General features: G+C 44.6%; 1 protein-coding gene across 17 annotated transcripts in view; it reads right to left on the bottom strand.

Moving 5' to 3' along the window:
• The window catches only part of LOC147098633 (calcium/calmodulin-dependent protein kinase type II subunit gamma), a 442,156-nt gene that overhangs the window by 127,669 nt on the left and 298,267 nt on the right, over positions 1-16,220 (bottom strand). For all 17 annotated transcript variants that reach the window (XM_085970577.1, XM_085970580.1, XM_085970582.1 and 14 more), the window contains exons 6-7: positions 5,374-5,446; positions 2,615-2,717 (exon numbers count right to left, since the gene is read on the bottom strand). In XM_085970577.1, coding sequence (XP_085826703.1) covers positions 2,615-2,717; positions 5,374-5,446 — 176 coding nt within the window. The remainder of the gene's footprint in view (positions 1-2,614; positions 2,718-5,373; positions 5,447-16,220) is intronic.

The raw sequence follows: 16,220 nt of genomic DNA, 5'->3' as shown, positions 1-16,220 counted from the left end.
CGCAGGCCGCTCACCGGATCCATGGAAGGAGTTCAGCGAAGGTTCACCAGGCTGATACCTGGGATGGCAGGAATGACGTATGAGGAGAGATTGGGCTTGTACTCGCTGGAGTTTAGAAGAATGAGAGGGGATCTCATTGAAACTTATAAAATTCTAACAGGACTGGACAGACTAGATGCAGGAAGGATGTTCCCGATGGCCGGGGAGTCCAGAACCAGGGGTCACAGTCTAAGGATAAGGGGTAGGCCATTTAGGACAGAAATGAGGAGGAATTTCTTCACCCAGAGAGTGGTGAACCTGTGGAATTCTCTACCACAGAAGGCAGTGGAGGCCAATACATTAAGTATATTCAAGAAGGAGTAGGATATATTTCTTAAGGCTAAAGGGATCAAGGGGTGTGGGGAGAAAGCAGGGACCGGGTACTGAACTTGGATGATCAGCCATGATCGCATTGAATGGCGGAGCAGGCTCGAGAGGCCTACTCCTATCTTCTATGTTTCTATGTTTAAAACGGAAAAAATGGAAATTTGAACGGGCGGCGCAGCCCGTTAATAAGGGGCAGCGCACCCGAAAAAAAATTAGAGGGAACATTGACAGCAGGTCCATCAACTTCTGAAACGGAAAAGGTTCAACATTTGAGGCAAAACTAACCAGGTCGAGACCCAAAATGTTAAGCTGTCTCTGCTCTTTCCCAGTGCTGATGGGACTGCAGTGCATTTACAGCATTGGCTGCTCCTGGCATGTGGGTTGGATCGCACTGCGACGCTTGTTCTCACAATCCAAAAGCACACGCACCCAGCAGTAAGTTTGCTGCAGGATTTTTTTTTAACCGACGAACAACCAGTTTCTGTAAAATGTGTCTGTGACCCAGTAAGTCTGGAGTTGGCGATTTACTAATTCTCTGTGACCGTGGATCTTTGCAGAATATGAGACTGTACATATGCCCTGTGAATTTATTGCTTATTCAGTAAATAGGCAAATAATATCATGTAATAATACCCCACGGACTGCAGCGGTTCAAGAAGGCGGCTCACCACCACCTTCGAGGGCAATTAGGGACGGGCAATAAATGCTGGACTTGCCAGCAATGCCCACATCCCAGGAATGAATGAACAAAAATAATTGCCTTAGCTTGGGATTTTAACATACCTTGTTGCTTCCTTGCACCCAATGAGCATACAATGAATGATTAATGGTTACTTTTATCTCGATTTATACAAACACCAAAGAACCATAGAATAGTACAGCACAGGAGGCCATTTGGCCCATCGAGTCTGCATCATATCTATATAATGTACTAAAACGCTTATGCCTGCATTCAGGTCCTGCCTATGAACCTTCATTTCTGTTATCACCTTTCTGTTGCTCTTTTGTGTCAGCTTTTTTAATTATAAATTGCTCTGTCTAAATTTATAATGGGAACTGCCGATGTGAATACACAAATCACTAAAAGTTGCGACACAGGTTAGCAAGGCCATAAAAAAAGCAAACCAAGCACTAGGGTTTATTTCTAGCAGGACAGAATTGAAAAGTAGGGAAGTTATGTTAAACTTGTATCGAACCTTGGTTAGACCACACTTGGAGTACTGCGTGCAGTTCTGGTCGCCATATTATAAAAAGGATATAGAGGCACTGGAGAGGGTGCAGAGAAGATTTACAAGGATGATACCAGAAATGCGAGGGTATACATATCAGGAAAGGATGAACAGGCTGGGTCTCTCTTCTCTTGAAAAAAGGCTGAGGGGCGACCTAATAGAGGTCTTTAAAATTATGAAAGGTTTCGATAGAGTGGATACAGAGAGAATGTTTCCACTTGTGGGGAAGAGCAAAACTAGAGGCCATCAATATAAGATAGTCACCAAGAAATCCAATAGGGAATTCAGAAGTAACTTCTTTACCCAAAGAGTGGTGAGAACGTGGAACTCGCTACCACAGGGAGTGGTTGAGGTGAATAGTATAGGTGCATTTAAGGGGAGGCTGGACAAGCATATGAGGGAGAAGGGAATAGAGGGTTAAGCTGATAGATTTAGATGAGGAAAGACGGGAGGAGGCTGGTGTGGAGCATAAACGGCGGCATGGACTGGTTGGACCAAATGGCCTGTTTCTATGCTGCATATTCTAAGTAAAAACTTATATGCTGCATTAACTGCATATTCTAAGTATGCCATAATTGCACCCTCCAGCCAGCGGTGGTGCTGTAGAGCCTTGGTTTGGTGTCTCCCAGCTCCTCGGCCTATACTGCAGAAAAAGCCCTAGGCTCCAACCAACTCCACCTCCCCACTTCCCAAACTGCCCTCATTTTTGATATTTAACCATAAATAATAATATAAAATCAAAACATTATACATAAAGGAAGGGCAGAATGTGTAACTTTCAATTAGGGGCTGAATTGCATCCGCAAACCCTGGTCCAACTATCCCCCTCATTCTAATCCCACCTCACCCGATGACAACACTTGGGCTATATCCTCCACGTGCGCTGCCGTGGGACGTTGGCCAGGACTATCCTATAAAATGACAGATTGAGCATTACACAAAGTACTCGCGCCCTCGGAAGGCGTCTCATCGGCTTTCACATTCTGCCGCTACAAATCCGAGAAGGCTCAGGGACTTACCGAACCATGCCTGCTGGTCTCCTTGTACTTCAATCGCCAGTCCGAAGTCGGCCAGCTTCACGGCCGCGCTTTTACATTTACTGGCAAGCAGCAGGTTCTCTGGCTTCGAGGTGGGAATCCAAATGCCGTTATCGGGAAATGATGGAATGAATAATAAAAGTAATTAATCACCAAGCAAAATACAAAGCAGGAGCTGCAACACTTCATAAACACTTGTCGACAGTTAACTCTGATGCATCACTAGCACTGCATCACGTCTTAAAATGGGTCAAGCCCTCTATGGCCATAATGCAAATGATATTCAGCCATGTTGGCTTACTTGGCGTCCTATTATCTGATCCATAAGTATTTAAAGTTCTGATTGTTGTATTGTTAATGATTTTGATACTGACATTTTTAGCCAATTAGCAAAATAAACACAGATTTTTTAATTTATTGTTTCTTCCCCCCGCCCCCCCACCCCACCTTGCAGCCCACTCGTGGCCTACCCAGGCCCTTCCCTCTCGGGCAGGAAGTTGAGGAGATTGTGGTTGTCCAGGTCTCTCCATCAATCCCATTCCACGGTCAGCTGACGGGAAAGGGGCCTGGTGTTTATTTCTCCCCCCCCCCCCACCCCGTCACCCCCTTGGATTTGGGCAGGGCTCCAACCTAGTGGCCGGACCAAGAACCAACAACTTCTGACTTCCACCTGAGGGGGCTTCAAGTTAACAGTTCATGCTTCGGGGCCCTCGACTCCCAACAGGACTGGGAGTCCAAACACTTTGAGCTGCTCAAGAAAACGTGGGCAAGCAAGTTAAAGAGAGAGGGGGCACGCTCGATTATTTCACCCGCAGGAGAGGAAAAAAGTGAATCAAACCACTGCGCCTGCCAAAAAAATAAAAGTGGGCCACATACTGACCAGTATTACAGCGAGTGCCGCTGATGATTTCATCTACAGTTACGACAGTCATTTAACCCTTTGAGCACCAAACGCAGCTTTTAGAATCCGTGTCTTCCAATTGTACACCACCACCGAGTGCTGTCTGCGGTATTCCAAAGCTCACAAGAGCTGATTTGGAAAAGTGGGGCTGTTTCTTGACCAACATAATAATCTAAATGGAGCAATTTCCCTCCCTCCCCTAAAGTCCAGTGCAACTGAAGTCCTCGAAGGGTTAATGCAACGAGAGGCGAAGGCCCCATCAACGCCACTGGGTGCAAAGCCACCACATGCACACTAGGGGGCACAGCAGTTATGCATTTGTACCGGCGGCCTTGCAAACAGGTTCAGGACTGGAGAGTGTCAGCTCGTTTGACTTCTAGACGTAGTTGTTTCTCTTCTTGCCGCATAATATGCAATTAAAAATACAAATAACAATCCTGAGGTACTTTGGCGTGTTCTCTGCGACTTATTACCTGGATGTTTCCAGAAATTTTACTTTCCCAGCTAATTCTGTGTGCAAAAAAATGACAGTCTTACAATCAGCCTTGTGCTTCCCGAGATAACCGGCTTGTTATGTTACGCTTGATAATTATACCCTGTTATGGTTTAGTGTCGAATAGCCCTACTCGCAAGACTGTATCGCTCATTTTACATAAAAGGTTTTTTTTAAACTGGTTTTAAAAACAGCCTTTGCGTTTAAACACCACCTTATCGCGTCTCTCGGGGTTACCACGGGAGCACAGAGGCTGTTATTATGTAGGCGAAAGTGACAACTCATTTTGTGCATGGCAAAAATCTTGCAGACAGCAATAAAACGAAGGGCCAGTTAATTTGGGGGTTTTTATTTTTGGGTGGTCGCTTGAGGGAGGGCTATTGGCCAGGACACTCGGAGAGCTCCCCGCTCTTCCACCTCAACATCCCACCTGAAGGAAGGCGGCTCTCAACCAGCACGCATGTGGGATAACGGATTCTTTACGAGAATATTTGACTGAAAAGATAATCATGGACACTCATAATTGACCCACCATCAATTCTCTAGAAGTTACATCAACACCTAAAAGCACCTCAGGATTCATTTTTATTCATTCACTGGAATGCAGTTTAGTATCTATTCTTTTTGCTAGACAGTGATTAAATCTGGCAAATTACCTTTGAATGCATGTAGCACATGTTTTATGAAAAGCACATCAATTGAAGTTGTTTCGTTGGCAGTACAGCGTTAGCACTGTACTCCAATTATATGCTAATTGAACGACAAGGTCAAAATGAATAGAATTTGGACTAATCAATTTAAAAGACGTGGGGTGTGCGTGCGCAAGGAAGACCTCCCGGGTCTCATGCGACAGTCCGTGAAGAAATACGAAGCCAGGCTCCCCAGTCCTGCCCCGGTGCAGCTGGCGTGACTGTTAGAGAACGAAGGGGCTGTCAGGAGATTATTAAACGTGACAGACTTCAGTGGAGACTGCCCCTCCCGGCATGGGGAGGGAAGGCGGCAGGGCAGCCCGCCTGATACGCGCTGCTAATTGTTACAGTGCTTCCGCGGCGCGAAATAAAAGCCCAGACCCCCGCGGGAAAGCTTCTCGGCCATTGCTGCTGATTGTGGTGCGAGCAAGGAGGCATCCGAGCATGCACTCTGGGTGAACCAGCCTGCTGACTGCAGTCAGCTGCCTGTCATGAAGTATAACTCATAGGGCCTGTGGGATGGGAGTGATACCCGTGCAGGGAATTTCAAGCCAAGGGTTCTTAACATTGCAGGGCAACAGACAACATGCGGTAAGGTTACGGTGCACCCACGTGAGATGATTGCACCCTCGTGCCTTTTTTGTTAGCGGATACTGACCTTGAGGTCTCTGTGCACTATGTCGTGTTGGTGAATGTGATTAACACTTTCTAGAATCTGATGAATACACTGACTGTAAAACAAAGGGGAAGGGAGGCGATAAAGGGAAGGGGGGGGGCGGTGTTGGAAGGAAGGAAGGGGTGATGGACAGTAGAAAGGGTGAGGGTTAAGGAGAGGGATTGGGGGAGGAGGGAGAAACCATAGGTTCCATCAATACCAAGGCAGTGCAGAGACAACAAACTGGCACAGTGAAGAACAGTACATATGATTCTTGATCTTAATAAGACAACACTGATATCTGGCATATGTATTCCTTAACAAACCCATAGAGAATGCAGTCTGAGGAATCATAACAAATCAACTGTCCTATACGATTCCTGTAGAGTTATTAATCTTCCTTAATTTATTACAGCTCTCCAGTCAGTGTTCCAAGGCAGATATGGGCTGTGTCAGGCAATTAATAGAACAGATTTGCTCATTTCCAGATATTTCTCCCATGATGTATTGCACTGCACAGTTCACATCCTTCTGCGGTTTGGACCATCACTCCTTCCCTTCGAGAATACCGCCGGCAGTTTACGAATAAATAAACACAAAGTTCTGAGCTTGGACGAGTTGAAAAATTCACAGGTATTTAATCCTGCTGAACTTCTAAGTTCTGACGACAGGACTTTCAACATAGAACACTGTCCTTACCAGTAGACACAACAGAAATGTGTAGGAAGAGGGGCCTCAGGTACTTGTTATTTAAGTACTGCACACGGGCAAGGCTTCGAGAGCCCTGGTATCTCCTGGAACACCCTGGGGATCGAGGGACCTCAGCCCCCTAAACTGGAGCCCCCTTACTCCAAGGTTCTGAGGAGATCCCAAGGTCATCAGAAGTCTGTTCATCTCTCAGCAGATATTGATTTTGTTTTATTGACATTATTGCTGTCGCTGTACTCCCAATAAAATAATATTTTCTGCAATGATAGAACTTCGTCCTTTTGGGGGGTATTTATGTTGGAGGCCATGAGGACAAGTCCTTGGGATTGGATCATGAGTCACAGTGGGCACACACACACACACCTTGGAAAACCACTATTGTCGAGATACTTCCGTGGAAATGCGGCCGATCACTGGGGCCTCAGTCTCGGGCCCTGCCAGCATCACCGTGGGAACGCTGGGCAGCTCATCATGAGCCAGGCGTTGGTTCCCACTCTGAACGATGCTTTTATAGCTGTTTCTATACACTGCCGCACAGCTCAATAAATAAACATATGAAACGACACACGGCAAGAGTTATTAAATGTAGCAGTAAGATATTAAAATTGAGGAAAAACCATCAAATGTTTCACCCTAATCATTTTCACAAAGAAAGGCTTGCATTTCTGTAGCACCTTTCATGACCACCGGATGTCCCGAAGTGCTTTACAGCCAATGAAGTACTTTTGAAGTGTAGTCACTGCTGTAAAGTAGGAAACGCAGCAGCCAATTTGTGCACAGCAAGCTCCCACAAACAGCAATATGATAATGACCGGATCATCTGTTTTAGTGATGTTGATGGAGGGATAAATATTGGCCTAGGACACCGGGGAGAACTCCCCCTGATCTTCTTCGAAATAGAAGTTTGGACTTCCCTCCCTAAACCTCTCCGATCTTTTACCTCCACCTGAGGGGGCAGACAGAGCCTCGGCTTAACGTCTCAGCCGAAAGGTGAGAGAATCTGGAAGGAACCAAGGACCTTGAAATACCATATTTGTAATTCTCTACCATAAAGATGCAAGAAAAAAAATGGTAAACTCACTCTCGGAACATAGGAACAGGAGGTGGCCATTCAGCCCCTCGAGCCTGTTCCGCCATTCAATGAGATCATGACTGATCTGTGACCTAACTCCATATACCCGCCTTTGCCCCATATCCCTTAATATTTTGGTTAACAAAAATCTTATCAATCTCAGATTTAGAATTAACAATTGACCCAGCATCAATTGCTGTTTGCGGAAGAGAGTTCCTGCATTCTAAGGGAAACAATAACAAATCAATTGACAGAACGCAATACAGATGAAAGGGAAGAACAGATTTTGCAAGAATTCAAAACTGACTAAAAATCCTTGGAACTGATCAGTCACTTTATTATATATTAAAAATATAACAGAAAATGCTGGAAATACACAGCAGGTCGACAGCATTAGCTGTTTTCATTGCAAATTTATTTTTCAATTACTTTTTTTTTTTACATTGGCCACAAATGAATAACTTTCTTGCATAAAATTAGCACAATATTGTCATACCTACATATTACCTCAAGCATCAACCGCTGGTGTACTTACAACATTGAACTTTACTATCATAATGAATTTATAATATTAGATTAGATGAATTTCAAGCTCTCAGCAAAAGCAATCACCAGGGTAGGAATGATCTAATGATGTATATAACATGATATTCCCGCTGAGACTTTGGATGTGTCATCTGTGGAATGTGACTGCTCACAGTGTGGGTTACAAGTTTGGAGCTTCATTTTATTTACCTTAAAAGTGGCGGGGTCGGAGAATTGAGGAGGATAAAGCTTCGAGACCTCCTCAATTCTCCGACCCCACAGAGGACCCATCCAAATGTGTCCAACCTACAATTGGTTGTCCGCCCCTTCAGAGACTGAGTGGTTAGGGTAGCATCCCTTCTTCCCTTTCTTCTTGTATCTCTTTTTTACGATCCTATATTCTCAGGATCCCATGCAGTGGGCATGGATCATATGGAATGTTTTTTCCTCCCCCCCCGGGGAGGTTCATCTGTACAGAATTTAATCTATGAATTTATCATCTTTCTTGCATAGAATTTACAGCACAGAAACAGGCCATTCGGCCCAACTGGTCTACATCAGTGCTTATGATCCACACCAGCCTCCTCCCACTTTACTTCAATCTAACCCTACCAGCGTATCCTTCTACACTATTCCTTTTTCCTTCATGTGTTTATCGAGCTTCCCCTTAAAGGCTTCTATTCCATTTGCCTCAACTACTCCATGTGGTAGCGAGGTCCACATTCTAACCATTCGCCAGGTAAAGGAGTTTCTCCTGAATTCTTTTTTGGATTTATTAGCGACTATCTAATATTGACAGTCCCCCCAGTTTTGGACTCTGCCACAAGTGAAGTTGTGTAGTTGAGTAGGACCCTTTATTCTACCCCAGAGGGCTGTGGAGGCTCAGTCGTTGAGTATATTCAAGACAGAGATCGATAAATTTTTGAATATTAAGGGAATCGAGGGATATGGGGATAGTGCAGGAAAGTGGAGATGAGGCAAGATGATCAGCCATGATCTTATTGAATGGTGGAGCAAGCTTGAAGGGCCAAATGGCCGACTCCTGCTCCTATTTCTTATTCCTCCTGTCTGCCTATAAAGTCAATTTTGCTTTATCCAGGTGATGGGACCCGAGTTTGACTCTGGTTTCATGTGAAGCGGGCAAGGTTCAAGGAATTCTGGAACGGTATTGAATTCAGATAAAAGGCCCTAGCTGGAATTTTTGAAAAGGTTTCTCCTCAGGATAGATTTGGAGTCAGCTCCAATGCCAGAACTTGGGAATTCTACAAAGGCTCCTTTCATAAACCTGGTTTACAGGGAACTATCCTCTACTTAATCCAACCCCGACAAGGCGGAATGATGTTGATCAATGGAACTAGCTTTTAACCCTTAATCAAACAGGGCTTGTTGGTAATGACTGCATGTTGAGGGGTTCCATCCTCCCCTATCTGATATCAGACGGCAAATATCTTCAGTTCAGAATAAGTCTGTTGCTGGGATTGTCTCAGTTCTTAAAGGTGGTGAAATAATCTCTTCTTGGACCTTCCTTAGAAGCATGTGCACTTTGCGACGGTAATGTTCGATTGCAGGGTGGTGTTGCAAATTTTTTAAATCATAATTATGACGATTTTGAGCCAGGACTTGAACTTGGTGAGGTTCAAGTAACCCTTGAACCCACAGGCCTGAAAATGGACAATCTACCAATAGAAATTAAGGGCTCTCTCTCTCTTTCATTCATGTGTACAGGCCTGGAGGATCATTGCAACTGGTGGCAATGAAATAAACTGCAGAAAAATCACCTGCAGGCACCTTATAAGGAAGAACAGAAATGTGGTTTATGTGGGACTGGATAGCATTTCTTAAATTGACAGTGTTGTACGGAAGGCTGATATTTAGACATATTTAGTAGACGAGAATCCTATATATATAAAATCAAGTGTAGCCATTGACCAAATAATATTACCCATAATTACTCCTGGGTAACTAAAAAGCTAAGACTTGTTCAAAATGCAGCTGCGAAGGGCGGTCAATAGTAGTTTTGACTAAGTTTTGATAACAAACAGCCACAGGCTGCGAGTGAAGGTTAAACTGCTAAAAAATAATATATGATGATGATGCCAAGTAGAAATTAGAATTCGCTTACCAAAACTAATTGCAACGATATTTAAAAAATAATTAGTATAAGGACATAAAATGAGAGAGATCATGGAAGTTAAGGTATTTATCTGGTAGATTAAAGTGAGATAGTCTGGATATCTCAAGACTAGTGAAACAGTGCTGATATGGGCCCTTGGTATAAAGGCCTTGAAATTAAACAGACTATGATAAATTCCAATGGGGTGAAAAACTATAAACAAGATAACACTGAACATGGCAAAGTTGATGGAAAAATACTGGAAAGGCGGGATACTACCTTAGTCTGAGTGACGATGGTATTTTGACCATTAGAACCAATTATAAAAGGTGATTTTGTTAAAGACCATATATGGACACTGGCCAAATGAACTGTTGATAAGAAAAGGGTTAAAACCTCGATACTCAAAGAACTACTTTACACAGACGTACTGCGAGAACAAAGGAACAGACTTAAGACGACGTCATCTGTGTCCGGGAGGTTCCAGAGACCGAGGGCTGCGAGTTACTCATTAAAACTATCGCCTAACATTAAAGTATATTACGCTGTATGCTTAATAAATCTTGATCTATTGCTCATACTGGCTGCTGCCTATTGGTGTCTTGTCCAAGAACTCCAGAGATCATTAAGATCTTAGTGTCTACTCATGATTTTCCTTCAATTCGATGATGTTTTAACATAGAATATAAGATCCGAATAGGAATAGACTTCAACTATTTCTCATTCTGCTTACACAGGAGAAAATATAGAAGAACAATAAAAAATTTAATTATTTGACACCTGTATTCAATGTACCCACAGGGCCTATTATGGTAGCTAAGCACTTTAATATTTTCAATGACGTCTTAAGACGCATTTTCTCTCTCTCCTGGCATTATCAATGTCATTTGTGGTATGACTCAGAATTAAAACAATGAGGGAAGACTATGAGGCGCTGGTTAGGCCACAACTGGAGTGCTGCGCCCAGTTCTGGTCAGCACACTTTAGGAAGGATGTGAAGGCCCTTGAGAGGGTGCAGAGGAGATTTACCAGAATGGTTCCAGGGATGGAGGATCTTAGCTACAAGGACAGGTTGGAGAAGCTGGATTTGTTTTCATTACAGCAAAGGAGGTTGAGGGGTGATTTGATCGAGGTGTACAAGATTATGACGGGTTTGGATAGGCTAGACAGGGAAAGGCTGCTCCCACTAGTTGATGGTACAAGGACTAGGGGACATAGATTTAAAGTATTGGGCAAGAGATACAGGGGGGGGGGGGGGGAACGCGAGGAAAATCTTTTTTACGCAGCGAGTGACGAGGACCTGGAAGGAGCTATCAAATCAGTCCCACTCCCCACTGCTCTCTCCCCATAGCCCTGCAAATTTTCTCCCCTTCAAGCATGCTCCAACTTCTGCAGACTGCAGCTGCTAACCGTTATTCCCATCGCATGGGAACACCACCACCTCCAAGTTCCCCTCCAAGTCACACACCATCCTGAGTTGGAAGTATATAGGCCGTTCCTTCATCGTCGCTGGGTCAAAATCCTGGAACTCCCTTCCTAACAGCACTGTGGGAGCACCTTCATCACACGGACTGCAGCGGTTCAAGAAGGCGGCTCACCACCACCTTCTCAAGGGCAATTAGGGATGGCCTTGCCAGCGACACCCAGATCCCATGAACGAATAAAAAAAAAAGTATTTATCCAATTCCCTTTTGAAAGTTATAGAATCTGCGTCCACTGCGCTTTCAGGCAAAGCATTCCAGCTCATCATAACTCGCTGCGTAAAAAAATCTCTCATCTCCCCTCTGAATCTTTTGCCAATTAGTTTAAATCTGTATCCTCTGGTCATCGACCCTCCTGCCAGTGGAAACAGTGTCTCCTTATTTACTTTGTCAAAACCCCTTCATAATTTTGAACACTGCAATGAAAACTCCCCTTAACCTTTAAGGAGAACAATCCCAGCTTCTCTCATCTAGTGTCTTTACGTTCAGTGTGCGCTATTCACAGGCGACACCGAACGATTCCGATCATCGCGTGGTGATCACTGCTAAGGCGACGTAAAAGACACCCCAATGGTACAGAGCGGCGCAGCCGCAGAAGAGTCCAACCAGCCTCAAAAATAAGACGTTATGAAGCAAGCTCAAACTTCTGCACATTGGAGCTGCTAACCGTTTTTCCCATAAATGGAAAAAAAGTCACCATGCATTCCAGCTCAATGACGAAAGACCAGTCTGGAATGGGGAAACTTCAATTTTATCTATGTTTTTTTTTGTTGCAAATTATACCAATTTTGTGCAATTGGAATTGTTTATGTATTGGCTGTTCTCCCATGGCATTGCCCGCACTCAGTTGGAAGTTTGTTTTTATTCGTTCACGGGATGTGGGCATCGCTGGCAAGGCCAGCATTTATTGCCCATCCCTAGTTGCCCTCGAGAAGGTGGTGGTGAGCTGCCGCCTTGAACCGCTGCAGCCCGTGCGGTGAAGGTGCTCCCATAGCGCTGTTAGGGAGGGAGTTCCAGGATTTTGTCCCAGCGACGATGAAGGAACAGCCGATATATTTCCAAGTCAAGATGGTGTGTGACTTGGAGGGGCCGTGTCTGAATCCAGTGCCTAGGTCGATGCCGGATGGTCCGTCCGGTTTTATTCTCGTTTTTCCTAGCGGTTTGATACAACTGAGTGGTTTCCTGGGGCATTTCAGAGGGCAGTTAAGAGTCAACCACATTGCTGTGGGTCTGGAGTCACATATCGGCCAGACCGGGTAAAGACGGTAGATTTCCTTCCCTGAAGGACATTAGTAAACCAGATAGGTTTTTACAACAATCCGGGAGTTTCACGGTCACCATTACTGATACTAACTTTTTATTCCAGATTTATTTAATTAACTGAATTTTAGACCCCAGTTGCTGTGGTGGGATTTGAACTCATTGTCTCCGGATCATTAGTCCAGGCCTCTGGATCACTCGTCCAGCTACCATACCTCGAAGATACGCTGTCTTATAATGACGGGAGTGTTGTACCGCATTATTCCGCAGCCATGCTTCACATGTGTGACCCCTTCACATCCCAAGGTCGAATTGTGAATAGGCACATCCTTAGGTCAATGAGGGGCTAATAGCTGTCGTTGAGAAGGGTTTGCAGAGCAACAGGTGCCCATAGGTTTCCGGCTCTGGGTTAGAAGAAACCAGCTTTTTATTTCTCCTCTTTTTGATACCTTTCATGCTTTGAAGGATGACAGACACACACACTGGATGCAAGACTTCTATTACGCGGAGAGACTAGAGAAGCTGGGGCTGTTCTCCTGAGAGCAGAGAAGGTTAAGGGGAGAATTAATAGAAGTGTTCAAAATCAAGAAGGGGTTTTGATAAGAGTAAACAAGGAGAAACTGGTTCGAGTGGCAGAAGTGTCGGTAACCAGAGGACACAGGTTTAAGATAACTGGCAAAAGAATCAGAGGGGAGGTGAGGAGATTTTGTTTTACGCAGCGAGTTGTTGTGATCTGGAATGCGCTGCCTGAAAGGGCGGTGGAAGCAAATTCAATAGTAACTTTCAAAAGGGGAGTTGGATAAATACCTGCAGGGAAAACATGTGCAGGGCTATGGGGAAAGAGCTGGGGGGAGTGGGACTAATTGGAGAGCTCTTTCAAAAAGCCGGCACAGGCACGATGGGCCGATTGGCCCCCTTCCGTGCTGCATTATGCAATGATTCTATACACATGTAAGGAAGAATGAAGTAAAAGTTACTAAATTATTGATCTTAAAGTATCAGAATTGGAAAGCCGAGTTACACCTCGGCCAACCTCAAAGCGGACGGTAGAAACAGCAACGATGGGGCCGCTTGCGTCACGCAGAGTTAGAATGGGTATTGTAGTTTATAAAATGGAGCATTAGGCTCGTGTCTGTGACGCGGGTTTTAAGGGTTCACGCGGGCCCTTCTGTGCACAAGATTGTCTCACAGCTGTAAGATTAAGAAAATGCTACCATCTTTTGTGGAGGAATTGAACTTGCTTTTTCCTTTCTTTGACACGCCAATTCTATATTTCTATTTTATTATAAATCAAAAGCCCTCGTCCTCCCAGCTGTGTGCCGCCCCCAATTGCAGCAAGTGCCACGTACAAACACAGATTGAGTTTGGTTGCCATGGCAATAAATGCTGCTGATTAAATCCCTTTTTGTTCTGCTCGAGTTATTTTGATTTATTTTTCTCAGTCCTTGTTTCTCGTGCTTCAGCATTAAAGGCACGTTTTTGCGGACTTAAAAAAAAAGCGTCCATAATCTAATCCCCCCACTTTAGTTCAATGCCGAGTGTCTCAGCCGTGAATTAATTGGGCAAATGTTTTCTTTGATTGCCTTCCTGTTTGAAGTGTATTGCTGGTTTCATTGTACGTGTACAAATTCAAAGGGCATCTTTCAAACAGCGTATGTTTGGGGAAAAAATGGTTGACCTCCATTTTTGGCACCACTTCAGGCGGTAGAAGTCGTCGGGCCCTTTCGTGCAGAGATATTTTGCCAAGATGTCTTGCTCCTTGATTTAAAACATGAGCTGCAAGCAATAACGGCCGATTTGCCAATCTTCCTACTTAACCGTTCATCAGCAATTCAAGCTCAACAAAAACATTGAAGCAAAGGATGCTTCGATTCCTGAGATAGGCTGTGTTAACAGGGCGGTGGAAGCAGATTCGATAATAACTTTCAAAAGGGAATGGGATAAATACTTGAAGGGGGGAAAGTTTTTTTCGCAGGGCTGTGGAGGAAAAGGGAGGGGGGGGGTAATTGGGACTAATTGGAGAGAATCTTTCAAAGAGCTGGCACGGGCACGATGGGCTGAATGGCCTCCTTGTGTGTTGTATCATTCCATGATTATCTCTCTGTAATATGGTCATGGATTGGCTTTGGAGGCTTTGGAGGCAATGGCCACTGGACAGCTCATGAATACTTGTGCTGGATATACTCTCCCGTTGCACTGGAAAGGGAGAGGATAACATAAGAATTAGGCCGTACGGCCCCTCGAGCCTGCTCCGCCCCTCAATAAGATCATGGCTGATCTTCGACTTCAATTCCACTTTCCCACCTGATCCCCATATCCCTTGATTCCCCCTAGAGTCCAAAAATCTATCGATCTCAGCCTTGAATATACTCAAAGACTCAGCATTCACAGCCCTTTGGGGCAGAAAATTCCAAAGATTCACAACCCTCAGTGAAGAAATTCCTCCTCATCTCAGTCTTAAAAGGCCGACCCCTTATCCTGAGACAAGGCCCCCTAGTTCGAGATACTCCAGCCAGGGGAAACAACCTCACTGCACAGCAGGGTGGCGCAGTGGAAGCATGCTGGGCCCATAACCCAGAGGTCGATGGATCAAAACCATCCTCTGCTATTTACATTCTTAGTGTCAGCTGTGGCTCAGTGGGTAGCACACTTGCCTCTGAGCCAGAAGGTTGTGGTTTCAAGTCCCGCTCCAGGGACTGGCGCACATAAAGCTAGGCTGACACTCCCAGTGCGGTACCGAGGGAGTGCTGCACTGTCGGAGGTGCCGTCTTTCGGATGAGACGTTAAACCGAGGCCCGTCTGCTCTCAGGTGGACATAAAAGATCCTATGGCACTATTTTGAAGAACAGCAGGGGAGTTATCCCTGGTGTCCTGGCCAATAGTTATCCCTCAACCAACATAACAAAAACAGATTATCTGGTCATTATCACATTGCTGTTTGTGGGTGCTTGCTGTGCGCTAATTAGCTGCCGCGTTTCCTACATTACAACAGTGACTACACTTCAAAAAGTACTTCATTGGCTGTAAGGCACTTTGAGACGTCCGGTGGTTGTCAAAGGTGCTATATAAATGCAAGTCTTTCTCAGCATCTACCGTCAATCCCCCTCAGAATCTTGTATGTTTCAATGAGATCACCTCTCATTCTTCTAAACTTGAGAGTATAGGCCCAATCTACACAATCTCTCCTCATAGGACAGCCTCTCATCCCAGGAATCAATCCAGTGAACCTTTGTTGGACCGCCTCCAAGGCAAGTATATCCTTCCTCAGCTAAGGAATGCATTAGTGCTTTGGATGTAGGCCCTTAGCCAGACCCCAGTTACGAAGGGTTCACACCCAAAACATTAACATTAGTCTTTTCTCTTTACAGATCCAGAAGGTTCTGCTGTGCATTTCTATTTTAGGAAATTTAGTATTTTATTATTGGATACCAGCAATTTATGACTGAGTGTCTCTTTTTATAACACTTGCTCAATTTGTTGTCACTTTGTTAATGATAGTTGAGGTAGTCACAGTCTAAGGATAAAGGGTAAGCCATTTAGGACTGAGATGAGGAGGAATTTCTTCACCGAGAGTGGTGAACCTGTGGAATTCTCTACCACAGAAGGCAGTAGAGGCCAATTCATTAAATATATTCAAGAAGGAGTTGGATATATTTTTTTAGGCTAAAGGGATCAAGGGATATGGGGAGAA

The sequence above is a fragment of the Somniosus microcephalus genome, chromosome 29, assembly GCF_052327205.1.
Source record: "Somniosus microcephalus isolate GS21.2 chromosome 29, FLI_Smic_1.0, whole genome shotgun sequence".
Taxonomy (NCBI): domain Eukaryota; kingdom Metazoa; phylum Chordata; class Chondrichthyes; order Squaliformes; family Somniosidae; genus Somniosus; species Somniosus microcephalus.
Note: the sequence above shows the minus strand (reverse complement) of the source record. Positions and strands in the feature narration are given on the sequence as shown.